Source organism: Pteronotus mesoamericanus, unplaced genomic scaffold (assembly GCF_021234165.1).
Source record: "Pteronotus mesoamericanus isolate MK-2021 breed Mesoamerican mustached bat unplaced genomic scaffold, CSHL_Meso_final contig_1242, whole genome shotgun sequence".
NCBI lineage: Eukaryota > Metazoa > Chordata > Mammalia > Chiroptera > Mormoopidae > Pteronotus > Pteronotus mesoamericanus.
Genome location: NW_026555053.1, coordinates 599,264 through 624,025, shown reverse-complemented (window position 1 = coordinate 624,025; position 24,762 = coordinate 599,264). Strand labels below are relative to the sequence as shown.

At 65.4% G+C, this 24,762-nt stretch overlaps 1 protein-coding gene across 1 annotated transcript; it reads right to left on the bottom strand.

Moving 5' to 3' along the window:
• Positions 1–212: 212 nt before the first annotated feature.
• ACSBG1 (acyl-CoA synthetase bubblegum family member 1) lies at positions 213–23,560 on the bottom strand. The gene is made up of 14 exons (XM_054588331.1): positions 23,481–23,560; positions 14,286–14,386; positions 9,817–10,040; positions 9,389–9,477; positions 9,044–9,164; positions 7,244–7,324; positions 7,009–7,158; positions 6,550–6,726; positions 5,627–5,808; positions 4,896–5,126; positions 4,087–4,304; positions 2,585–2,724; positions 1,948–2,194; positions 213–488 (listed from the first exon to the last, which is right to left on the bottom strand). The coding sequence occupies exons 1-14, from the start codon at positions 23,558–23,560 to the stop codon at positions 403–405; spliced, it is 2,127 nt and encodes a 708-aa protein (XP_054444306.1). The 3' UTR covers positions 213–402.
• Between the last annotated feature and the right edge of the window lie 1,202 nt (positions 23,561–24,762).

The following is a 24,762-nucleotide window of genomic DNA, read 5'->3' as shown; positions in this document are numbered from 1 at the left end:
TGAGTGAGTTACAGCCACGGTCCCTGCAGCACCGTAGTAACAAGAGCCGACTTCCCCTCCCTCCTTCATACAGCCGGCCACTGGCGGGCCTCAGCGAGCAGGCAGCCCGTTAAATCTACCTGGAACTGAAGCCATACGGTGTTAGCCCTTCAGCTCTGGAAGGAGAGCTGGTCTCCTGCCACCTGAACAAAAGGCAACACTTAGAACTATGCACACGCGAAGCTTCTTGGAATCATCAGCGGTTGCTGGCAGGAGACCTGGCAAGTACAGATGCCGGAATCATACCTGACTCGAGACCTAACAGACCTGCCAGAAGTCCTTGTGCCCAGATGGAAGACGCCACGAATCACATCGCTCTGGGAGGCCTGTCGGCTTCAGGAGGCGGAAGGAGGCACCCCCTTGTTACTTTTTTTGCTCGTCGTAGAAGGACTCGATGATGTCTTTGTACTTCTCCAGAACCACGAGCCGCTTCAGTTTCATGGTGGGACCTAAAACAGATTGGAAAACGTGAGCGCGTGAGGCCCCTGAGAAACCTGAGGCGGCGCATGGTCAGGGTGCCGACTCGCCGAGTCCTGGAACTGGAATGAAGCCAGACGGACGAGCCGCCAGCCTCCGAGATGGCCCTATGTGACCCCTGCGACCCAGGTGGCGCCAGCGTTGGTCACCGTGCCAGCAGAACACAAGAGCGGTGGTCTGTCACTTCAGAGAACGGTTTCAAGAGACCAGCTTCTCTCAGGGACGTGGTGATGCGAGCCACGTCCACCTTACCCTTGACCTGCACCCATTTCTGACCTCGATGCATTTTCTGTGCTGTCTCCTGAATGAAGAGATGACTCAAGCAACCAAAACAGTGGGACGGTCGGTTCTGTCCCGGGCTCTCAGGACCTCTGTTTCGGGGCACGGCGGCTGCTGCGCGGTGAGCGCACCCCCCGCGGCCGCAGCGAGGCCTCTGGAGCTCCAGGTGGCTGCTGCCCAGCCAACGCTTGCTGCAACCTGAAAGACCCCAAGCCAGAACCACCCAGCTTAGCTGCCTGGATTTCTGACCCACAGGAGTTAAGAGAAGTGCTTAGTGATTTAAGATGCTAAACTTGGGGGTAATTAGTTACACAACAATAACTAATGTGCAAGTGACGCCTGCGTTTCAGTGGAAACTCACACGCTGCTGGACACTGTGCTCTGACTTCCTGTGGTGGGGGGGCGCCCGGGCGGAGAGGCCCTGCTTCCCCTCAAGAGTAAGGGCGAGAAAGGCTCGGATTTGAGGTGCTGGGCAGCGGAAAGCCCCTTTCCTGCTAACTCACTCCCGGCTGCGTAACTGGAGACCTCAGAGTCAGAGTCATTTCTACCAACTGCTGAGAGAGGACGTGTCTGGCTGACGCTCCGGACCTGCCGGCAGCTCAGCATCGCCGTGTCTGGCTCAGTGTGGACGGATCCGAGGGCACCTCACTCAGTCCCCTGTGCCATGGACACACCCCAAGCTGCACGAGCCACTCCACAGCCCCAGCTGAGGCCGCACCAGAGTCCCACCGGCTCTGTGGACCACAGTCCCTGAGGGCTTCTCCACTGTCCCTGCCGTGTCGGCTGACATCACAGAAGGTCACGGTGGTCTCAGCCCCTCGAGCCGGGGGGCGCCACCCCAACCACCGGCAGTGTCTTGGTGTCTGCCATGTGGCTCATGCTGATCTCAGGGGACTGACCCCAGAGTCAAAGCAAAGGCTCATATGTCCAAAATAACACGTTCCAGCACACGCCCTGTGCACCAAACAGGCTCTCCAGCCCAGCCCGTGCCTGGAGCAGTGCCCTCCCGCAGGAAGGCAGGAAGGAGGTAGGTGCCACCAGAGACCCCCACTCGCCACGGCTGCTTCCCGACAGGCAGCTCCCAGGCCCTGCCGCAGCCCCGTCCTCCCGCACAGCACCTGGACCCCGGGAAGGAAACCAGGGCAAGCCTACCCAGCTCTCCGCCCGAAATGGAGAAGTCCCTCTCGAGAATGGCCCACTTCTGGATGTGGTAGGGTCGGGCGGCCGCGCGCCTGTTCACCCTCTGGATGCCCTCCTTGATGGCCTGGTACACGGCCTCATCCCTGCCCCCCACGATCTCGGACACCGTGGTGGCGCTGCTGCCCACGCGCTGGCAGAACTCCACGGCCTGCTCGGTCAGGCGGTCGGTCGGGTCAGAGGTGTCCGGGTCCAGGGTGCACTGCAAACCAAAGATGGGGTCAGCGCCGCGCCTCACTGCACGGGACGTGGCCTGGGCCCGAGGCACGCGAGTGTGGGTGTCCAGCAGGGGGACTGTGTGAGCCGTGGTTCTGGGGAGTGACGGCCGCCCCAACCGTGGTGAGAGGAGCAGGGGTCTGACACCCAGACCCCAGGCCAGGGCCCCCAACTCCTGCCCCGCCCGGCACCCGCGGCCATGCCCCTGCTGCGCAGACTGTGCTGGGAGACGCAGAGACCGCGGCGGCAGCGGGCTGCTCATCGGGCCTGCGGGGGCGGCGGGGAGCACGGGCTGCCCACCCCAGAACGAAGTCCTGATACCCAGGTGTGTCCTGTCGGAACATGGCTTCTGCCTGGGCCAGACCCGCAGACACACCTTCAAGGTGAGCAGCATGGTCAGGAACTTCCTCTGGTCCCCGATCAGCATGGCGCTGCTGACGATCGGCAGCTCCATCTTCACGGCCTCCTCGATGGGCACCGGCGGCACGTTCTCTCCGCCGGACGTGATGATCAGTTCTGGGGAGCAAGGCCATGTCCCGGATGAACCCGGACGCAAGCCTCGGCCACAGCCCTGAGGCCAGAGCAACAGGCTGCGCTCTTGGCCATTCGGGGGGGCCGGAGGGGCCCCTCTGTCGCAGCGGAGAAGCGGCACCCCCCAGGAGCCCCTCACACCTGCTGGGGGACAGGGCAGTCCCCAGCGGACAAATGCCCACCCAGGGCTCACACGCCTCTCGGCTCCCGGCCTGCGCTGACATCGACCAGACCCAGGCCCTCACTGACCCTCCTACCCCTCCCCCCCTCTGCCGAGTGACCGGCCACTTACACAGTACGCACCACGTGCAGGCACCGTGCGAAGTGCTGAGGTGTAAAAACTCACTCACCCCTCACCATAGGCCTGTAAAGCAGGCATTCTTCCCATTTCAGGCAGGGAAATGGAGGCACGGAGAGCTTGTCCAAGGCCACAGGGCAGAGCCAATGTATGGGCGGCACAGGTCCCCACCCGGTCACGGGGCCTCTCCCCTCCTTCACCCTGTCCCCTGGGACGCCCTTGACCCTTCTCCCCAACAGGCTGCCTGCTCCGCAAGGACCTGCTCAGCGGCCTCCTACAAGGCTGTGTGACTCTCCCGTCCTCTCTAACTCTGCTTTCTCTGAGCTCTTTCCGGGGTCCGTCCCGCCGCCCACGGTCCACTCTTTCCTCCGCCTGTGTGCTGGGGGCCCGGGAGCAGGGCCAGGTGCCTCGGCGCACTGGTCTGCTCGCGGGTGACGGCTTCCGCCCAGGCTGGGCGGTAACGCGGGGGCCTTCCATCAGCACGGCCGGGCGGACGTCGCTGCGCTGTGCTCCCGCCCCGAGTCTGTCTAAGCCGGGAAAGATGGGCTGGTCCCATCCCGTGCACGGGTCCTCTGTTGACATGGGGCACAGAATGGAGCGAGACCTCCGGCCAGGCGGGTGTTAGGTGACTCACACGAAGTCACACAGCCCCTCTCTATAGGGGGTCCCAGCTTATTCCTTGGGAAAGCCAAGTGCTTCATGGGAAACTTCTTTGAAGTCCCATGTTTTGAAACTTTATATCCAATTTGTGTTCTACTTTACATGATACCCATGTTGGCATGTAAAAGGACACATGGATGCCTTCAAGTTTCCGGGAAGGCCTGCCTTGCTTCTCTGGGAGTCTGAGCCCTGGCTCCACCACCTACTAGCTGCGTGTCCGCGGGCCACGGCGCGTCCTCCTCCGTGAGTTGGGGTAATAACTGTACCTGCCCCGCAGGGGACAAGGGTAAGGACAATGATGTGCGTCCAGGTGGTGGCACCTAAGCACGCCCTACTCGCAGCAGGTGTAGATGGCGGTGGCTGGGTCACCCGCCGCTGCCCCGCCGCACCTTTCAGTCGTCCTGTGACGTAGAGGAAGCCGTCGGCGTCCAGGCGGCCGAGGTCGCCCGTGTGCAGCCAGCCGTCAGCGTCGATGGCCTCGCGCGTCTTCTCCTCCATGTTCAGGTAGCCCATGAAGACGGTGCGGCCCCACAAGCAGATCTCGCCGGTGCCCTCCGCATCCTGGTTCACGAGCTTCATCTGGCAACCGGGTACCAACTTGCCGGAGCTGGGGGCGGGGGTCCAGAGGCCTGGTCAGCGGGGGCCCATTCCTCAGGCCCCAGGTCAGTCCCCGAAGGCACGGGGATCCCCAATCTCTCCGTCCCCACGGATTCCCAGAAGATGCTCCCTCCCCGGCTTTTTCTGTTGTGACAGGGGACCCAGGACTGAGAGGGAGGCCCATGGATGGATGGATGAGGGTCCCCAGGAGGACAGGTTCAGGCGCTGTGACAGGAGGGACCAAGCCCAACAGATGACCCTTCAACTCACTTCTCAGGTCAGACTGTCCTCTCTGCCCACGAGAAGGCCGGCCTACCCCCCACTCTGAGCCCACGTGGTACCTGGGCCATCCGCGGTGCCGGGATACCCATCACACCCTCCCCACCGAAGCGGGCAGCGCGGGGAACCCCTCCAGCGGAGCCCTGCTCCGGGGTCCCGGGCTGCACATCGGCTTTCCCAGACCCAGGCGACACTGGCAGAGGCCACTGCCGTGAGACTGAGGCCCGGCCAGGGACTCAGCCCTGGGGGCCCCAGTCAGCAGGTGGGCACAGAGGGGCGTGACCAAGGGCGTGTGCGCGTCTGGGCGCGGCCCCAGGCGCACCTGTACAGCCGGTAGTTGAAGGGGCTGGACATGAAGTGAGGGCCCGAGGTCTCGCTGAGGCCATAGCCCGAGTACAGGCGGATGTTGAGGCCCAGGAAGAAGTGCTGCGTCTCCATGGTCATGGGGGCTGCTCCGTAGAAGCTCTTCTGACACCTGACGAAGCCCAGCGCCTGGCGGACCTTGGCCAGCACCAGGTAGTCTGCCAGCCTGGCTGTGAAGGGCTTCAGGTCGCTGTGGGAGGAGAAGGGGCCACAGGGAAACACACGCGCGCGTTAACAGGGTGGCTGTCATTCAGTGGGGACACGCTGGCCGGGCCAGTTCTCTGTTCTGATTGGTTGGTGCCAACACGGAACCCGTTACTAACGGCTTTCAATATTGGCCCTGCCCATGAACATGCAGAACGGGCTGGGTGTGCGCCCCGACCCTCCCGCAGCACTGGGTGGGAGCTTAAGAAGCAATCGAGAGGTGGCAGGAGAGATCTGAGCGCTCACTTGGAGGCTGGAGAAGCCCCACCACTGTGGCCTCTTCCGTGGCCACCTGCTGAGGTCAGGAGCCGTTCCCAGGGAGCCAAAGGCAGGCCAGTCCTCACAGAATCCAAACACGGGCAACGCCCGTGGGGCCCGGGGAGAGGACAGGGGCGACAGCGCAGCCGCGGTCAGGGCCTCCGCACGGGCTTCGGACCCGGGCTTCGGACCCGGTCGCATCCTGGGGTGAGGCCCAGCCCTCCGTACCTGCCCGGGCAGGTGAGGTTCTGCTCCAGCATCACCGACATGGCCCACAGCAGCATCTTGCGCCGGATGAAGCTGGACTGCGCTGCCACCTGCTGGATGCGCTCCATGATCTTCTCCCACACCCGAGGCACCCCCATGTGGGACGTGGGCTGCACCTCCCGCAGCGTGTCCACCAGGCTCCCCTGCGCGCCGCCAGACAGAGAGAGGCCTGCTGGTTCAGGGCCGGCAGGGGCCGGAGGCCCTGGCGCCAGGGCCACCACGCACACAGCACAGGCGTCCTGCACACAGGTCTGGGGACAGGTGCGCCCACCGGCACGCGCCTCAGAGCGCGTGCCGTCGGCTGCCCCTCGGCAGCCGTAGGCTCCCTGCCCATTTTGGCCGCCAGAACCCTGGTGTAGCTCCAACGCTTCCTAAGCCCTGTGCGGTGACTCCTCCTTGGCTGAACTCAAGGTCACAAGCTGTCCCTCTAAGCAGTGACTGGTTTAGGAATGGACATGTGACCCCACTTGGGCCCATGAGATGCCAGATGGGGACACGCGGACTGAGAGCGGGGCACTCCCGCGAAAGTCCTCGTGGTTAAAACGAGGACCCAAAGAACAGGTGCAGCTGCTGAAGCAGGAACCGGGCAGGGCAGCGGACCTCTGCAGCCATCTGTGGGTGACCTTCCTCTGAGACAGCCCGTCCTTGATGGCCCTGTGGCTGCCCAGAACTACTCCTGCTTGACTTTCCTTTAGGTAATGCCATCCGTTTCCCTTCTTTTCTAGCCACTGGAGGCTGTGCTGGCTGCACCTGGAAGAGTTCTGATTGACAGGCGCACGGGAAGCCGGCGCAGCCCCCAACGCACGCCCAGGACCCCCGAGCACCCAGGGGGGTGGCCCTGGCGCGCACACTCGGACACCCACACAGGCGCAGGGCCGACTGACCTGGAGGGCATCCGGTTCAGCAAAGCAGACCTGGGCCCCCCACTGGAGGGCCGCCCACAGGTCGTAGATCTGGCCGGCGATGTGGCTGAGGGGCAGGTAGCTGACCACCACCTCCTGCTGGACATCTGACGGCTGGATCCCGCCCGCCTGGCTGCAGTGCCGTGCCGTCCACGTGATCTAGAGAAAGCGCGGGTGGGCCTGGCCGTGTCTGCCAGCCCCGGACGCGCTCACAGCTGCGGGTGCCCGGGGGCTGGGGCTACGTCTCGGGGGCACATCTGGGGTGTGCCCTGGGCATCTCTGCAAGAACCCCCCCGGCCCCCGGGACAGGTTCCCTCCCTGTGCTGGGTTCCGTCTGGAACACAGACCGAAGGGCACCCCGTGTGCACCCCCTCCCCGAGCTGCGGGCCACCACCCGGACCCGGGGCAGCCCAGTCCCCCCACGATGGGCGCCGGTCCTACGTTGTCCTGACTCAGCATCACGCCCTTGGGGCTGCCGGTGGTGCCAGACGTGTAGACGAGCACACAGCACTGGTTGGGCTGCTGGGCGTTGATGGCGGCGTCCAGGTCCTCCTCGGGCACCTGGTCCCCCAGCTCCATGAACTCCTCCATCTGCGGCCGGTGGGGGAGAGCAGGCCGTCCGGTCAGGGGGGCGGCCCGGCCCGGCCCCGCCGGGCGCCCAGGCCCCCGCCCGTACCGTGTACACGCTGGCCATCTTCTCGGCAGGGGGCTCTCGGTACGTCACCACCGCCTTCAGGTGGGGCAGGTCTTTCCAGATCTGTGTTGACAGGATAAATAAATGGGGTGTCATTAGGAAACAGTCACCTCCTGAGAAGAGCCCTGTCTCCCGGTGTCAGTCTGCCTGGCAGACACTTTGTGGGAAAGGTCGTTCGGCTCCCCAGCTCTGACATTTGAGCCAGCAGGACACCGGCCTTGAGGGATAGTTTTCCCATCATGAGGACTTCAGTCAAGGGGGACGGGCAGGGGCCGGGGCCGGGAAGAATCCCCCTTAAGAGGACAAGCAGCCTGGGGCCTGGTTCACAAACTGCAACAGAGAACTCTGTGCAGGCAGAACACAGAGGCGGAGGGGGGAGGGGGGAGGGAGGAAGGGAGGGAGAGAAAACAACTCAGGCATCTCACTGCCTCGAGATAACAGGGACCCGAGTCCAGGAAAGTGAGGTAGACAGAATCAATCGGGATGTGGATGGCTTGACATCGTAATGCTATCAACCTTCTTGACATTATTAACACTTATAGAACATTTCGGTCCACAAGGGCAGAATGCACATTCTTTCAAAGATGCACAGGACGGTCACAGCGACGCCGCAGCCTTGGTTCCACCGCAACCAAGGGAGGCGTGATCTTCCTGCTGGTGGGCGGTCTGGTCTCCAATTGGTAAAAACCCAAGCTCACTGATGGCCACACCCGCCTGCTCTGCACCAAAGGGCATTTCAGGTAGCAAAGAGCCCCAGGTGATGAGAGAAAGTCCTTCCTTCAGAGAAGAATCCTAGCTGACGATTAGGAAACTAACAATTTGCCACTGCTCATGAAATAGTTAATTCAGGTAAAGATACTGAATGGAGAAAGGCTGATGGGAATGTCACAGTGCAGAGTACGTGGCCACCTACAGCACCTGTGCAGGTGGGCCCATCTGACTGCACCTGCCTGATAAGCTGGTGCAAAATGAAGTCAGCAGCGCCCCCTGCAGGGGGCTCTTGCCCCGCAGCGTTCACTCTGAAATGCATGCAGCCAGTGGTTGGAGGACCAAGCCTGCAGACCTGGCTTCCCGGGGCTCTCACCCGCCCGCGAGCCGGTGCCAGCTCTCTGGGGGGTGCTGGGCGTGGCCCGCTCGGCCCGCACCGGGTTTCTGAGGCCGTGGGTCTCGGGTGGGGCCCGCGGGCTGCGTTTCTAGCCAGCTCCCGGGTCCGGACCACTCGGGCCTGTGGCTTTGATCGGCACTGAGACTCTGCCGCACGCGGCATTTGTGGCGCGGCCTAGATCCGGACTCAGCCGACCCGAACCAGCCGTGCAGAGACAGAGCACAGACTGGGCGTGAGAGAGCTGTCTCACTCGTGTTGGATGCGACAAGGCCACTGTGGTTATTTATGAAAAGAATCTTCCTTTTTTTTAAAGAGATGCACACGGAAGTTTTCCGGGATGGAAACGACAATGCGGAAATTGCCTTAGAATGTTTTAGCACAAAAGGAGAAAGAATCGGTGATAAATCTCTCTGAGGATTACTAACTCTGGACGATCGACATGTGGGGTCCACTGTACACTTCTTGTTGTGTTTGGAAACTGTCGTAACAGATTTAATTTGGGGAATTACCTAGAGTGGACATTTCCTAATTGCGTGCCTGTTTTCTTCAGTTGCAAATGGGGCCGGAGGGGGCGTGTGGATTCGACCTCCATCTATGAGGGGAAGCCCTTTGCGAGCTGAAGGCCCCCTAGGACACCCGGCCTTAACCCCCGCGCCCTCCACCCCCTTCCCTCAGACCTTCAGGATCTTATCCAGCTGCTTCCGCGTGTCGACCAGGATGATGTTGGCGCGGCAGTCGTGGGCGATGTACTGGCAGGCCTCGGGGGAGCTGGTCGTGTAGACGCCGGTGACAATGCCTCTACGGGGACCGAGGCCTGGGGTCAGACAGCTGCAGATGGCCACCCCGCCGCTCGGCCCGGCTCGGACAGCCCCCTGCCCTTCCCCGCCCCCAGCGGGCAGGGCTCCGCCAGCAGCGCCGCAGGGCGTCTCAGGGGAGCAGCGATGGGATGCGGAGGAGGGGCGGCCTCTCTGTAACCCCTGCCACCTCCGCCCCCGGGACTCTGCCCGGACCCCGGCGCTCACCCTGCGAACACTGTGCCCACTGCCGAGAAGAACCACTCCGGGGAGTTGAAGCCAAGGATGGCCACACTGTGCGCCGGCTCCAGGCCGAGCTATAGCCGGGGAGACGGGCCGGGTCAGCCGACGGGGAATTGGGCCTCCTGTTCCCATCAAGCCCCCCCGCCAGACCTCGGAGCCCCTCCAGTTGGAGGAGGAGGCCCGGGGGTCCGTCACCCCGCAGCCCTTGCCCTCCCTCCCAGGGCCGGCACCCGGCTTCCCAGCCCACCAAGATGTGAAGGGGATCACAAACGCAAAGCTTCTAACAAGTGCCTGGCACCTGCTGAGGGCGCGGGAAATGGGAAACCCTCTGTGGGGGTGGGGGCGGGGGCGGGGGCGCGGGGGGAGGCCTGTGGGGGCCCAGTGCCCCCTGGCGGGCCTCCAGGGCCGCTCACCTTCAGGAAGCCTTTGGCAGCCTTGCGGGCCAGCAGGTAGTACTGGGAGTAGGTGATGTGCTCCCACGCACCCTGGCGCTTGAAGCCCAGGGCACGGAGGTGACTGTACTTCTCCAGGGACTGGCAGAACATCCGATGCACAGTGTAGGGGGGATGCAGAGGGCAGCCGGGGTCGAGGCGCAGGCGGACCCGCCCGTCGGCCCGAGTGGTCCACAGCGCCTCCTCTGCAGGTGGGGAGGCCACAGCTGGGGTCGTGCTGGCGCGGTGCCCCCGCCACCCCTGCCCCTCCGCTGAGCGGAGGGGCCCACCCTTCAGTCCCAGCCATGCAGGCAGGCCAGGGGCTGGGACGCGGGAGGCTGCCTGGAGGAGGAGGCCCAACAGCCTGGAAGGAGACAGCGGGAGCCTTCGCCCTTCGCCAGGGTCAGAGGTAAGTTCCACAGTCTGTTACTAAACCCTTTCTCAGCCAAAAGTGTTTGCCTTTAACACGGACCACCTTGTTTTGAAATCACAAAACGGCACTTGTTCTAGAGCACCCGAAGCCACGTGGAAGCATGTGGGATAAAAAGGGGAGGCCTCCTGGGCGCGCCCGCCCCTGTCCGCCCCCCGGCACGGCCGGGCTGCAGGAACACAGGGTCAAGGAGTGAGGCTGTACTTGGTTGCTGTAATTTTTTACCCAAAGCGGGGAAAAGGATCACGTTACTGCTGTATTCACTGAGGGCCGCAAACCCAAAATGCCCTTGGGGGCCAGGTGGGTAATGTACCCACATCGCAGTGAATAATGTATGGTCATCAATAATGAACGAGGGAGGTGACTGGGACGGGCAGGCGCGACCCAGTGGCACAGGCCTCGGGCTCGCTCTCAGGTCCCCGTCGCCGAGGACGGGTAGGCCCGGTGCCGGCCCTGCCGAGGACGGCGCCCACACAGAGCAGCGGTGGCCGCCCCCCGCCCCCGGCCCGTGGGGAGGCAGCAGGGTATCGCAAGAACGTCCCAGGGGGTGGCCGTCGGGCTGGGCCGTGGCGCCGGTTGGAAAGGAAACAAGAGTTACCTGCAGTGTAGGCGTCTATGTGTAATCACCTGAGTTTTAAATGCTGGCTCACACTTAGGGCAAACCTAACAGCCACCAGCCCGTCGGCCACCTCTGACCCGGTGACGACTCTCTCGCTCACCGTGGCGGAGCCGGGGCACCCGCACTCTCCCCAGCCACCGCCCCGCCGACACTCAGCCCCGGCCCCAGGCTTCCCGAAAGGGCAGGTGTCTGCAGGGGGGCTTCCTGGGTCAAAAGGAAAAACCATCTACCGCTTTGATGGGCACGTTGGCCAGAGTTCCTCCGCGTAACTTCCTCTGTCCCACCAACCGCCCCAGGCCGGTGGCCCCCGAAGGCGGGCGGACGGCTCCCCGGCCCTGCGCACGGAGCCCGGCCCAGCACCGGGGTCAGCGCACCCTCGGGGGAGACAAGGGAGCCTCTGCCCCAGCCCAATCCCAGCGGGCTGGACCGAGTGGCCGTGTGTCCAGGGTCCCGGGCCGGCGCCTCCGCCCGGTGCCCTGGCCCTGCTCATGTCCTGCGCGCCTGAGCCCAGGACAGCCCCCTGCTCAGGCGCCCCCGCCTGGGCCTGGGAGACGCAGGAAGGGAAGTGGGGCGGGGGCCTTCCCGAGGCCCAGCATGCCCGTCCTCCCCTCTGCTCTCACCCCCTCGCTGCCTCCGCTCTTGGCCTGACCCTGGCCTGTGCCTTATCGACTGCCTGTTACGCCAGGGAAAGGGCAGAGGCGAGGCACAAAGGCTGGCCCTGTGCACCCCTCCGCCTCACTGGGCTGGAGACCAAGCTGGCCTGAACTCCCAGTGGGTGTGGGAACTGGCTGGAAAAGTGGGGGAGGGGACAGGCCCCCGCCACGCTCCCTCTGGCCCGGCCCCAGCAGCTGCTCTGCCAGATCCTTCCCCGCCCGTTCCGGCGGGGTTCACGCTCGGCCTGGAAAGGTCTAGAAAGCAATGTGTCTCCAGGGCCAGCACAAGGCTGCCTTTGTGTGGAGGTCAGGTTCTGGCAGCTCTAGGGCCTGACTCGGGGGGGGCTGCCCCCTGGGAATGCCTCTGGGGGCCGGGACTCAGGGACCCTTCCAGCGTCTTGTGAACTCGGGGAGGCCAAGGTGAATTTGGGTTCCTGAAGGTGAGGCTCCAAGAGCTCCCAGAGAGGCTGCCCTCTCGGCGGTCAGGACGGGGGCCTGCGGGGCCACGTCCTCTGGACCCCCAGACGCAGCGTGGCCCATTACGAGATCCACCTCAGGGGCTGCGGGCCTCTGAGCGAACCCCTGACCCCCTCGGTGTCCCCGATCAGATGACAGCAACCAAGTGCCCACCCCGTGCTGCTGTGAAGATAAAAGGAATGAATGCAAGTCAGCCCCTCAGAGCCTGGCACGCGGTCCACGCTCTCCTGGTGAGGGCGCCCGCTACGGGGGGAGAGGGATCCAGCCCTGTTTGCAGTCCCCGGATGTCCTCCCAGCCTCTGCTGCGGAGAGAGCTGCCTTTGACCACTGCCGTGCAGCGTGCTCTGCGGAAGGGCAGCTTCGAGAGCCCCCCAGGGGCGGCTGCTCCAGTTCCGGCACCCCCCACCCCCCGCAGAGCCCGGAGGGGCCGCTGGAGCGGCTGGGGCGCCAGGGAGCCCAGCCCCAGGCAGGCACTCGCCAGGCTGACTCCGGGTCTTGCCGCAGCCGCACCCCCGACAGGCCGGAGGCTGCACGGCCCCGTCTGGGTCTTGCCTGGGGTCTCTTGGGGCATCTGTGCTGGGCGCCTGCTGACAGCGATCGTGCTGAGAAGCCCCCTCAGCCCCTTGGACTGTCTCTTCCTCCCGATCACCAGCCCTGAGCCTTGAACTCCCGGGGGCGGACCGCGGGGCCCAGCCCCAGCGCAGAGGCGGGGTCCTCCTGCTCTGGGAAGCCCACCCCGGTCACGCAGGTCCCCAGCGGCAGGCCTTCCGCCCTCCGCCTGCAGGTGCCCCGCACCCAGGGCCCGTCCGCCCTCAGACCGCGAGTCCCCGGAGGGCAGACAAGAAGCCCGTCCACTGCGGGACCCCAGCAGCCTGGCTCTGACCACAGGATAGAGGGACAGGCGCCGCCCAGCGGGCTCTCCCCATCAGCTTCCCGGGTCCCCGTGAACGGGATGGCCTTCGCCTGCCCCTCCGACGAGACCTGCTGCTCCCAGCGCCCACCGCTGCCGAACGCCAGGTGTCAGCCTTCCGAGCTACGGAGGCCACCGGGCCAGGACGGCTTGTCCCTCCCTGGGGACACTCGTGCTTTTCCAGGGCTCCAGAGGACACTGAGCTCTCCCCACACGGGCTCCCTTCCTTCCCCTCGAGTTCGTCCACCACGGCCAGGGCCCCGGCTGTCAATGGACCTGCCGCAGCGACCTGGGCTGCCATGCAGTGCCCTGGCCAGGGCCGGAGGACACAGGAGGCCCCTCCCTGCAGATACCAGCCTGTCCTCTCCTCGTCCCAGCTCCTTCTTTATCTCCAGGGACGGGCACGACAGGCAGCGTCCACGCCTGGGAAGAGCACTCCCCAGGCCGGCTCCCTGCCAAGGGCATGCTGGGCCCCTCTGGTGCCCCATTCTGGCTTCGTCACGGCCCCGTTCGGAGACGCCTGGCGCGGGGCTCCTGGCAGGCCCCGCCGCAAGTGCCTCCACCTGCGCCCCCAAACCTAAGCCCGGCTAACCATGAGGGAGGCCCGGCACGCAGGGCAGTCTACGAGGCACATGACCAGCTCAAACCGTGCCACCGACAGCCAGCTCCCGCCCGCCCGCCACTGCCCCGCTGCCCTGAGTGGTGTGCAGCTGGGAGGGCTCCCGGTCAGGAACACCAGCCCCTGGGGGAAGCCCTTCATCCCCAACCGGCGACACGGGCAGGCAACCGGGCGGCCACGACGCCCGTCCCAAAGGCAGCAGGGGGCACGGAGGCAGCGACCCTCTGCGGGCACCGTGTCCACTGCTGTGGGCTGCCGCTGCACCCCTGTGCTGCTGGACAGCCAACAACAACCAACACGGTGCGGTTACCTGACGGGCAAGGTCACGAACGGAGCCCGTGACTGGGTCGGCCTCCGAAGCAAAGCCGCCGGCAGCCCCTCGCCCTGTGCTCTGGGGGCAGCGCCACGGCCTCGCTGCTCCGCGGCGCCTCCCGTCCTCAGCGGCGCCACCCCAGCTGAGGTCCCGGCTCCGACGAGGCCCCAGCAGCCCCGTCCCTGCCCGCCCACGTCCCGAGCTTCCACAAGGAGAAATCATTCCCCCCTCCCCTGTGCCACGCTGGGCCCCGGGGACGGTGGCAATTCCACCTGCCCCGCCCCCCAAGTGCTGTGCTGGGGCCCCCGCCCTCCTTGCTTCTGCCTGGACCCTCAGTCTGTCCTCAGCGGCACCGCCCCCCCCCCCCCCCCCCCCGTTCTGCACTCCATTAGGCGCCACCTCGCCCGGCCCAGGCTCCCAGCGGGCTCACCTGGGAAGTTCGGCAGAGCATCCTTTGCTTTCTCGGGGGACGAGAAGTCCAGAGCATGGTTTAGGGACTCCTTGGAGAGCGTGTGTCCATCAGGCAGGGAGCTGGCGGGGAGGAAACATCCCTTAGACGACGGCAGACCTGCCTCCCGGCCCTGGTCTCCGGGCCTCCCCGCAGGGGTCGGCGACCAGACGCAGGTAGTTGCAGGGGCTGAGCCCACTCCCCCACACCCCCTCCCCGCAGGTTCTAGGGGCTCTGCAGAAAAAAACGAAGCCCGGCTCTGCTCGACTCTGCTGGGTGACTCTGGGCAAGTGCGTGGTTCTCTCTGGGCTCGGCGTCCCTGTCTGGGAAGGAACTCCTGGTCGGGTCTTGGAGGACCCTGGGCACCACCCCGGGGGAGCGCAGGCTCTCAGCCCCGGGAGGCGTCCCGACCCCTCGCTCCCCACGGGCGCTGAGAACAGCCACGTCCAGACACTCAGAGTGGAGTGAGCACGTTCCTAGGCTCCCGCGGGTCTGGAGCAGGCCCAGGAGGGAGCCTCCGCCTCAACGGTGCCTGTGGGCGGGCCCTCTGTCTAGTCACCAACTCGAGAGAACAGCATGGGCCCCAGGAGGCCCTCACAGCTGGCCCAGACACCCCTTGCCTCCCAGGCTTGGTGGCCCTGGACGCCCCTTCCAACCAGCTCAGCCCAGGTAGTTACTGGGCCTCCCCTGTCAACTCCGCCCCCTGCCCCGCGGCACCGCCCCGGGCAGAGCCCAGCTCGGGTGGATGAGCAGGCAGAGCTCGGCAAGCCCCGCAGGACGGAGTGAGGACGCATCACACACGCTGGGCCCCCTCCCAGCCGCCAGCTCTGCATGCGCGGCCCCCCGGGGCGGTATGGTCACGGCCGCCCTAAGGGCAGACCGGGCTCGGGGGCACCTGTCTGTCGGGGGTGGGGGCCCAGTTCCCAGGCGGCTGGGCCAGTTACCTGCTTCTGAGATTCGGCCTCACTTCTTGCAGGTACCATAGGTTCAAACTAAATTTGCAAATACACCTGGGCCCACCTGGTGGCAGTCTGTTTAAGAACCTGAGATAGGTTTTAAAGCAAAAGATATTAGGAGGTTATGGAGGGAGAGGGATGGAGAGCAAGGGGCTGAGTGGGGCCCAAGCCGTCCCTTCTTGGGAACTTGGTGAGCAAGGTCCGGCCTCAGGCCTGGAGCCGCCCTTCTGTTGCCATGGTGACCGGCTGAGGGGATGCTGCTGGAAGGACAGAAAGGTGACAAAGCGTGCTTCTGGGGTGAGGCCTGCTGTGCCGGGCAGGGGAAACGGAAGGTCTGAAGGCCGTGGGACTTGTCCTGCTGACTCTGGACCAAGTGGTACTGCTGTTTCTGTCCTTGTTGTAAAGTAGAAGCCACCTCCACTTTGGGGCAAAGACTATAACGTTACCAAGAACCCCCTGAGCTCTGGGCTCAGACGACCACAGAGAACGAGGAGACACGGGCCCGGCTGGCTGGGGTCCCCGCTGCGAGTCGCGTCTGCTGTAACGTCTGGGCTCGTCTCTGCCCGTCCTCGGAGGCAGCGCTGGCCACAGGGCAACCGAGGGCGGAGAGCCGACCGGCCTTTGACACCGACAGCAGGGCGCCACCCCCAAATTAGCGGAGGCTGTCCCTGGCGGGAATCACCCGTCTCCTTCCCTGCTTCCTCACAGACAAGCCTGTTTGTAAAGCTTCACCATCAAAAGGGACGGCCAGCACTTCTTCACCCAATAAAGCCTCTGTAAATTGGTTCTAGTTTCAAAGTAGCTGAACAAAGACCAAACGAAAAGACTGCCACCCAAGGAAGCCGAGGCCAAGCGTCCTGGTCATCATGCGAACCCTCCGCTCCTGGGGGGGAGGGGCTGCTGGAGGCACCTTCTCTCTGTGGGACGTTCCCGGGGCGTCTGGCCCCCTCTTCCTGTGGCTCAGGCACTCCCCTGCCCGTCCTTCCCCTCCCCCAACGACAGCGTGGACCCCGGCCACCTGCCTGTGCTCCGCGTGGCAGGAACACCTACCTCACTTACCCTTGCGGACGGCCCATGGGGGGGTCCTGTCCGACCCCTCTGCCTGTGCCAGATCAGGAGAAGGCCACACCTAATTCCCCCGGCGGGTGAAGGGCGGGCTCCCCCTGCGGGAACCTTTCAGATGGAGGTTCCACCTGGCACACTGCCCTGGCTCGGAACCCCACGTGCCCCCTCTGGAGGCCCCCGGTGTGTAAAGCCGCTCTCACACTGCTGGCGTCCAGCGGGCCGGCCTCCTGCAACCAAGCGTCTCCGGCTTTGCAGCGACAGGAAGCGAGAGACCGCGCTGGACGGCCCGGCCTGCGGGACTGTCGGTCAACGCAGAGCACGTGGCCTCTACAGCAGAACTCACGACGTTCTCCTCCAAGGGAAGCGAGCGCGTGAGGTTTGGGGAGCAGTCTCTACTGGTCTGACTCCCCAAGAGCACCTGGGCCCTTTCCAGTTGTTGCCGCCGTCCTGGAAGGCACAGTGGCAGGGACGCTACCCTGCCTGGGGAGGTGTGTCTGCTGCCCCTGCCATCCCGAGCGCGTCCCGTGATGAGCACAGGGCGCCTGCCACTCCGGACAGGCAGGCCCCTCCTGCGTGCAGGGCTACGGGGCTGGCTGCCATCCCGGGCGGGGTGCCCCGGGCCACAGGATGACAGCGTGGAGGCGGGGGCGGGGGGCTGGGGGGGCGGCCAAGGAGGCCACCGTGCCCACGTCTGCTCTCCCACTCAGAGGACGAAGGACGCCCGAAAGGATCCGCTTGCCGAGGACAGGTCTGCACTCACCGCAGCTCACACTCGCCGGAGGCCCCGTGCCTGACCCTCCGTTCACAGGCACGGCACTTCTGTAGTGCCTGCCCAGCGGCGCAGGGAGCACGGCAACGGCCCACGGGCGCGGCTGAGTGAGGACGGGGGTGCGGGGGAGGCGCAGGAGCCTGGGACAGCCTGCTCTGCGGCCCCCGCAGCCGTCTCTGGCCGGGGCCGCTCCTGCCCGCAGCTCTCGGCGGAGGAGCTGACGGGAACCGCGGAAGACAGAGCCTGCCGAGCGCCGTCCAGCCCCTCTGTCCGCAAGCCCTCCCGGGTCATCCCTACTGCCCTCGCACGCTCGGCTGTGGCCTGCGCGGGGCCCCTGCGGCTGGGGAAGCTCCCTGAGCGCAGGGCCAAGCCTGACCCGACTCCGTCCGCCGGCCCCGAGTGCCGCCGAGGTGCGCCATGGAGCTCAACCAATGCTGGCTGGACCTGGTCCCTCTCAAGTTCTGTGTGTGAGACACGTACTCGGAGGGGAGCACCCCTTTCCCATGCGAACCCCTCCTGGATGAGGATCTGTCTCCCGTTTACCTCGCTTGCCCTTTCTTCCCATTCAGCCCTCAGTGGCCAGGCCACTGCTCTGTACGCAGCGGGTGTTCCATAAATGCTTTCTTAAAACAACACAGCGTTGAGGCTCACCCGTCGGCCTGCCCGGGCTCGACAGGCTTTACGAGCTGGGGGCCTGTGGACAAGCCACGGTGCCTCTCGCCTATAGGCTCCCGTTTCTTCCTAAACCTACAACTACGCGGAGCGTAACGTGATACACGAAAAACGCCCGGGAGACGGTCGGCTCTCGTCACTGTAACTGGTGGACTCGCACGGATCTTCTGGGGAAGAAGAGGCCGAAGGCTCTTGGGTGAGAGTAGGATGGTGACTGAGTGGGCTGCAACCCTACAGACCCCGTCTGCGGGCTCAGCTGCCGCGCCAGGCCCGGGAATACGCCCTGAGCGGCAGCAGGGGGCCGGGGGGGCCCTTGTTCCTTACACGGTCCTCAGGGCGGAGCTGGCAGCCCTGAGCAGGAGCACCTCCGGCATGGTCCCCGAGCGGGGGCCGCACCCCGCAAGTTCGCCTGGGAGAAAACCTCAGAGCGTGTGTCCTGGTGTCCCCCAGGGGAGCGGCATCTGCCCCAGAGAGGCCCAGTGCCACCGCAGTGCCCTGCAACAGAGACACAGCATGAGTCACGCCCGGCTGGTGAGGGCTGTCACCCTCCTTTCTGCCTGTGACTCACCGGGCTGGGCCCCTGTCCTTCGCTCCCTCCCAAGCCCACACAGTCCCCACGAGGAGGCCGTCTCGGGCTCCCGGCTCTGTCCCCAGGGCGCACCGCCTGCCGGGGCTCCTGACCACCGCCGCCTGCCCTCTTGTCACTGCTTCCAGGTCCTGCCTCTCTGTCTGGGGGCCAAAGCAGGGAGGCTCGTCTCCCAGCACAGCGGCGGATGCTCCCCACGGAGGCTGTGGCCCGCACGCCCTCCAAGTCCCTCCGCACACACCGGCCGCGGCTCTCGGCAGCCGCCACCGAGCTGGGGTGCTGCTCCCACGCTGCCTCTCCGGGCCCTGCCTGCGGCCCCACGCCCCTCGCTTCTCTGTCTGCGTGCCCGTGCCACCTCCGAGACCCGCCCCACCGGCCGGAAGACCCCGCAGGGGACTCATGAGGGCCTGCCAGGAGGCTCTGGCTGCCGCGGGGCGCACCTGTCTCCTCCGTGGGGCCGGCGGGCCAGGGCGCATCACCTGTGCTCGCTCAGCTCCGGCGCCGTGTGTGTGGGAGCTGCACAGCCGGCGCCTGGGGTTCCAGGTAATGAGACAGTGGGCTGGGTGTGAATGGGGACCCACCCCACACGCCCAGGGCTGCTGTGAGGTGTGGCCCCAGATACCTCTGACCTACCTGGCACGGCCCCACTGCCCACTTGTGCAACTTACCTAAGAGGGACCTGCTGGTGCAGATGGGAGAGGCAGGTCGCTGGCTGTCGTCCTGGGCAGAGCCGCAGGAACACAGTCGCCACACCTGAGCCCGCACCTGGAGCCGCCAGGCAGGGAGCTCACCTTTTCCCTGCTGTTCCTCACTGAACAAATGTGTGAGCTGTGCCAAGTGCTGCACCTGCCTGGTGCCTTGCATCCTCTCAACAGCTCTTGAATGAGGCTCTAGGAAAAGCCCCATTTTCCAGAGGAGGTGACAGAGACCCAGCCAGAGGCAGAATCTGCCGTGCGAGACCGCGACTCCGCTTACCATCGACCTACCCACCGCTGGCACCACACAACCCAGCCCACCGTCGCCTCCGCGCTCCGCGAGCCCCCGCTCCATGGGCACAGGCGTCGCTGCACCCTGCCCCTTGCCCCTAGTGCCCCCTCCTCTCCCTCCCTCACGGCAGAGATGCAGAGGGTTGCGGCATCAAACCTGTGTCTTCTATAACCGGGCCCTGTGTCCCGGAGCCCTTCCCCCAGCCACCCTGGAGACCCCCACCCCGACCGCAGAGCCCCACACCGCCTCCGGCGTGAGTGGGGTTGGCAGAGGTGAAAGAGCGGCAGCAGCCCCACGAGGCCTTAGCCGGGAATTTTAAGCCTTCGTTTGAAGGCCAAGGCGCAGGGCCCAGCGGCAGCGATGGGGACGCAGCTGTCCCAAGGCCCGCCACTCAGGCAGGTGGCAGACGGCCCCCAGATCGCTACACTAAGGTCAACGCCAGTGCACCGTCTTCCAGAAAATTCTGCCCTTTGCCAGAACCCAGATCCTTAAAGACCTCTTCTCCCAGTAACCCTGGCCCACGCCACCTCAGGGCGCCCTGACAACTGGGATCTGGGGTGCTGGCCTGAGCCTGCCGTGGGTTACGGGCCCCTCGGAGAACCTGCCGGGAGACCCTCCTCCCGCAGGAGGCCCCTATGCTTCTTCCTGCAGCCACCTGGCCACGCCCCTCCCAGAGCACTTGATGTGCAGACACTAGGGGTTGCTTTTTAAAAATATAATTGTCAACTCTGCAATGAAAACCTTCAGTCCACCTTCCCAGCATTGGAAGCGACCTCTGCCTCCCCCTCGGCCGGCGCGGCATGGGCTCCGCGCACACACCGCAGGGACAGAGGCGAGCACAGGGAGCCTGGCCCTGCCTCGAAGGCTCGGATGATGGAGATGCGTTCAAGGTCACTGTGGAGCCAGCAGACTCAGGCTGGGGCAGGGGAAGCAGCAAATTAAGGGGAGATGTGATTACTCGGTGTGAGAGTGCGAGCAAGCGTCCCAGGCCGCAGTCACTGGGGAAGGCTGCGCCGGGGGCCACGGACCCAAGGCCTGGGTGAGAGACCGGCTCATGGGGGGCTTGCCAAGGCAGAGAGCTCCTGGGGACCCACTGTCTCCTAGAATGGAGCGGGGTGGCCTGAGACATAGCCTCCCGGAGAGGGCCCTGGCCGCCCCTGAGCCCCCAGTCCAAGGCCCCGGCCCCAGGCCTCGGCCCCGAAGGCCTCCTCTTGGCTCCTGCCGTGGGGGTGGGGCAGCCTGACCAGCCCACTCACTGCTGACCCAGCTGCAGCGCCCGGAGCGTCCAGCCCCACAGAGCCTCGCCACACAGCCCGCGTGCCGGTCGTCAGGTCGGCCCGAAGGCCCGGAAGGAGGCGGCGGGCAGCGTGACCGTGCCCGAGAGAAGCTGCTCGGGCACCGAGGCACCCGGGCTCGAGCCCCGGCTCCGCCGCAGCTGCGTGACCTGCTCCCGTCTGGGCCTCAGCTTCCTCAGCTGTGTCACAAAGGGCCTTCCGATTCCCCCCGGGGCTGGATGGGTGCCTGGCTGGCCTCCCACTGCACTGGGCAGGGCAAGGCCTCAAGGCGCGGCGCTCTCGGGCCGCCAGGCCTGGGGGGCAAGAGGAAACGACGACACGGCAGAAACCACAGCGGTGACAGCTCGGAGCGGCGACGCACCCAGCACTCGCTGTGCGCCCGGCGGCGCTGTCCACCCCTGACACGTCCCATCCTCGCTACAGCCCGACAACGCAGTTGCTGCCACGGCCCCCACTTCACAGACCAGGACACGGAGGTGCAGAGAGATTATGCAGCTCGGGCAAGCAGGCATCAGAGTGTACGGTCCTAACCTCCAGGCTGCACCCCATGGTCCCGGGCTCCAGAGCGAGTGGCAGCGGGAGCGCGGTCCCTGAGCCCGCGGCAGCTCTGCTGTCCTTCGCGCATCGGCAGGCCCTAGCGTCTACGTGCCCTTCAACTGTGTTTCGAAAGTTTCGTGCATAAGTGAGTGCACGTGATGAGTCGCGATGAAGCCACGACGTTTCAGTGGACAGACCTCAGTATGACAAGCGTCCCATAAGATTATAACAGAGCTGAAAAGTTCTTGTCACCTAGCGACGCTGCAGCCTTTCTAGCAGGTAGCACAACGCACTGCTCACACGTGCGGGATGGGGGAGGTGCAAACAAACCGACTGCGGGCCAGATGCACAAAAGTACAGCAGGTACAGCCGCGTCCAGTGCGTGATTATTGCCTCCGATAATAAACGACTATATTACTGGCTTATGTGCTTCCTGCACTGTTGTTTCCATCGTGTTTTAGCGTGTGCTCTTTCTGCATGTACAACCCTGTCGCTGGGAGCCAGTGTGCCAGGCGACCCCAGCAGCAGCCTCATCCACCTCGTGGTTACTCTCCCTCGATGGCGTCACCTTCCCCGGTGCCTGACCCGATCTCCTGTTGTTATGGACAGCAACGCGCGGCTCGGGCTGGCGGCCAGGGAGCAGCAGGCTGCACCGGACGGCCCAGGTGTGCGGGGGGCCCCATCTCGGTGGGAACTGCCCTCTCCGCGATGGCCAAGGATGCCGGGGGCAGCTACCCGTGTCCGTCTCCGCTGACGGGACACGCTCTGAGAAATGCGTTCTGGCTCGGAGGGGGCTCCTCTGGCGTGCAGCCTTTGTGCGGGCCGTGCGGGGCGGGGAGGCTGCAGGGAGCTGGGTGCGGCGCTCGGAGCTCACCACCCTCCCCCGGGCCAGGCTTGACCCCGCGAGTTCCCATCTCCTGGCCTCCTGCCTCCAACCCACCCCAAGTGAACGCCGCTGCCAGATTCACCGCCCCCAGCCAGGCTGTCCAGGCTCCTGCTGCCGCCTCGCACCCCGCGGCTCCTCTCTGCTCCTCGGGTGGCCCTGGATGTCCTCACGCATGGCTGCCCTCATCTGGCCATGCCAGCCTAGCCAGACCTGGGAGTTCACCCGGCCGGAGCCTGCCCGTCGTGAGCACACCCTCAGCCGACGCGGCGCCCCTGCCCGCCCGCCCGCCCGCCCCCAGGCACTCGCACCTTCCCCGCCCAGCAGGAGCTGCCCCTTCCTCTAGGCCCTTTGGAGCCCTTCTTCAGGCCCACAGGCACGGGTCCTTCTCTACCGGACACAGCGCATGGGTAGCCCTGACAGACGGCACGGTCGACCGCCGCAGCCTCCCTGTGCAGGGACGGTGCGGACCTCATGCTCCTGGGGGCCTTGCAGGGGAGGAGCCCCTGCTTCTGGAAGCTGGGGCCCACTCTGGGCCCTCTGCCCCACTCGGGGGGCCTCTGTGTCTGAGGCACATGCCTATGGACTCCCTTTGGCTCCGTCCTTCCTCTGCCCTCCATCCCAACCCGCCCCTGTCTGCAGAGGGCTCAGACCCTGCCCTTCCCCCATCCTGCACTCGGCCACCCAGACCTCTCCCATCCCTGAATTTCCTGTCCTCCTACGCTCCCCTCTCGCCTGCTCTCCCTGGCCGCACGCCCTCTCTCTCCTCTCCTGCTGACAACGCCCTTGACCATCCAAGGCCTGTGTCAAGTGCCCTTCCTGGGCTCTTGGGGTTCCACGTGTCTGCCTTCTCCCTGCTCCTGGTTGGGGAGTTCCAGGGCTGAGACTGGGCCCCACCTTCTCAGGGTCCCCCACAGCTTGGACAGACAGGGCCCGGGCCCCTCCCTGGGGACTGCAGATTAGCAGGACGCACACAGCAGAAAGGCTGTGGGGAGCCTTGACCCCCTGCACTCAGGCAGACCGCGAGGCAGGAGCCAGAGACGGGCAGTGACCGGCAAGCATCACACAGCAAGCTGGAGCCAGGCCCTTTGGCCCTCCCAGTCCTCGTCTGACATAGGCTCCACGCGCCTGACAAGATGGGGATGTTCTTAGTGACCGGAAGGTTCTCCCTCCATCGAGCCGAAGCCGCGCCCTTAGCCTTGCATGTGTGTCGTGTTCAAGCCCCCCTTGGCCACACAGAGCGGGGGACAGGGAGTGGCAGCTGCACACAACCCATGTCTCAGTCCAGCACGTCGTCCGTCCAGAGCCTCCCTTCACGCCCAGACAGAGAAGCGGAGGCTCAGGGAGCAAAGCGGCTTGCCCAGGGTCACGCAGCAGAGCCCAGGCCGCGGCGCACTCAGTGGACGGAGACCTGACCGCCGACTCACCCGGTCCCCAAGTGTTCCTGCGTGGTCCCCAAGCGTGTGTCCGGCTGGCCGTCCTGCAGGGCCGCTCTGCGGTCCGGCATGCTGGGGTCCTCGGGGGGCCGCTGCCCGCAGCTCGAGCCGCGCGGCGTCCGTCCGCTGCAGGAACCTGCCGGAGAGGGTTCAGGCTCGCAGCGCGCGAGGCCGGCCTCGCGCGGGCAGCAGGGGCGGGGGCGCGGCCCCTGGAGTGGCCCGAGGAGGCCGCTTCCTCTCTCTCTTTGGAAGCTCACAACGCTCCTCAGCGGTGCAGTCGCTCTGAATGAAAACTTCCCTTTCCTTGGCGGTTTTCTTCCTCTCACAAGGGGGAGAATTTCAATGAAGCCTCTGTTCTTTTTGATGCAAATCTGCTCCCGGTCTCCCGGGAAGCCTGGCCAATGGGCTCAGGGCTTCTGGGTCCCCAGAAAACCTCCTCAGCCTCAAGCCGCACCCCCACTGCCCACCCTCTGCGGCCTTGCCTCCCGTCCCTGGACGAGGCCCCCGGGAACCGGTTCCACCCACTCGGCCCGCCCCCCGCCAGGCCCACACTAGAGGCTAGCAGCCCGAGGAGGACCCCTGGGTGCTGCCCTGCGGGAGACACTGCCAACAATGAGGGCTTTTACATGGGTGACAGGAGGTCGGGGACCTGGAAGGCGACCATCCAGGGCTCCTACAACCTCAGCACAGCCTGTCCTTCAGCAGCCGGGAAGTGCAGTGTCAGTGGCCGATGTGCTGGTGACCACAGACGAGGAGGGGCGGGGAGAACAGAGGGCTTCCTCTGAGCCCCAGACGCCCTCCGCCTGAGAGCGCTGTGTGTCAGCTCCTGGGCGCGGGGGCTCACAGCTACAGGGCCGCAGGCTCGCGCGGGGCGGGCGGCTGGAGGCCAGCATGACCAGGGCCCCGCTCCCTCCAGAGGCTCCAGGGAAGGGTCCTGGCTGGTGGCCACGGGCCACCTCCACATTCCTCCGCTTGCAATTGTGTTACTCCAGTTCTGCTGCCATCTTCACACGGCCCTCTTCCCTGTCATGTCTTAAGTAAGGACACCTGGAAGGACCCAATTTCCAAATCAGCTTACATCCCAAGGCTCTGGGTGAATGTGAATTCTGGCGGGACATGACTCTACGCAGTGTAACTGCATACGGGAGATGTCGGTGGAGAGGCCTACGTCTCCACGAGGGGCGAGCCCAGCTGGGCCGCTGGGTGCGGAAGTGTGGCTGGCTGTAACCAGATGTGCCCTGGGCACCAGTGCAGTGTGGCAAGTGGGGCCCAG

What these genes read in the sequence shown, in the direction of transcription:
- ACSBG1 (XM_054588331.1), bottom strand. Translation starts at nt 23,560, where the DNA reads ATGCCGGACCGCAGAGCGGCCCTGCAGGACGGCCAGCCGGACACACGC. An exon ending in GTGGGCACAGTGTTCGCAGG is followed by an intron (nt 9,165 to 9,388) that starts GTGAGCGCCGGG and finishes CGGTCCCCGTAG; the next exon opens with AGGCATTGTCACCGGCGTCT. An exon ending in AACCTCACCTGCCCGGGCAG is followed by an intron (nt 5,127 to 5,626) that starts GTACGGAGGGCT and finishes CTCCTCCCACAG; the next exon opens with CGACCTGAAGCCCTTCACAG.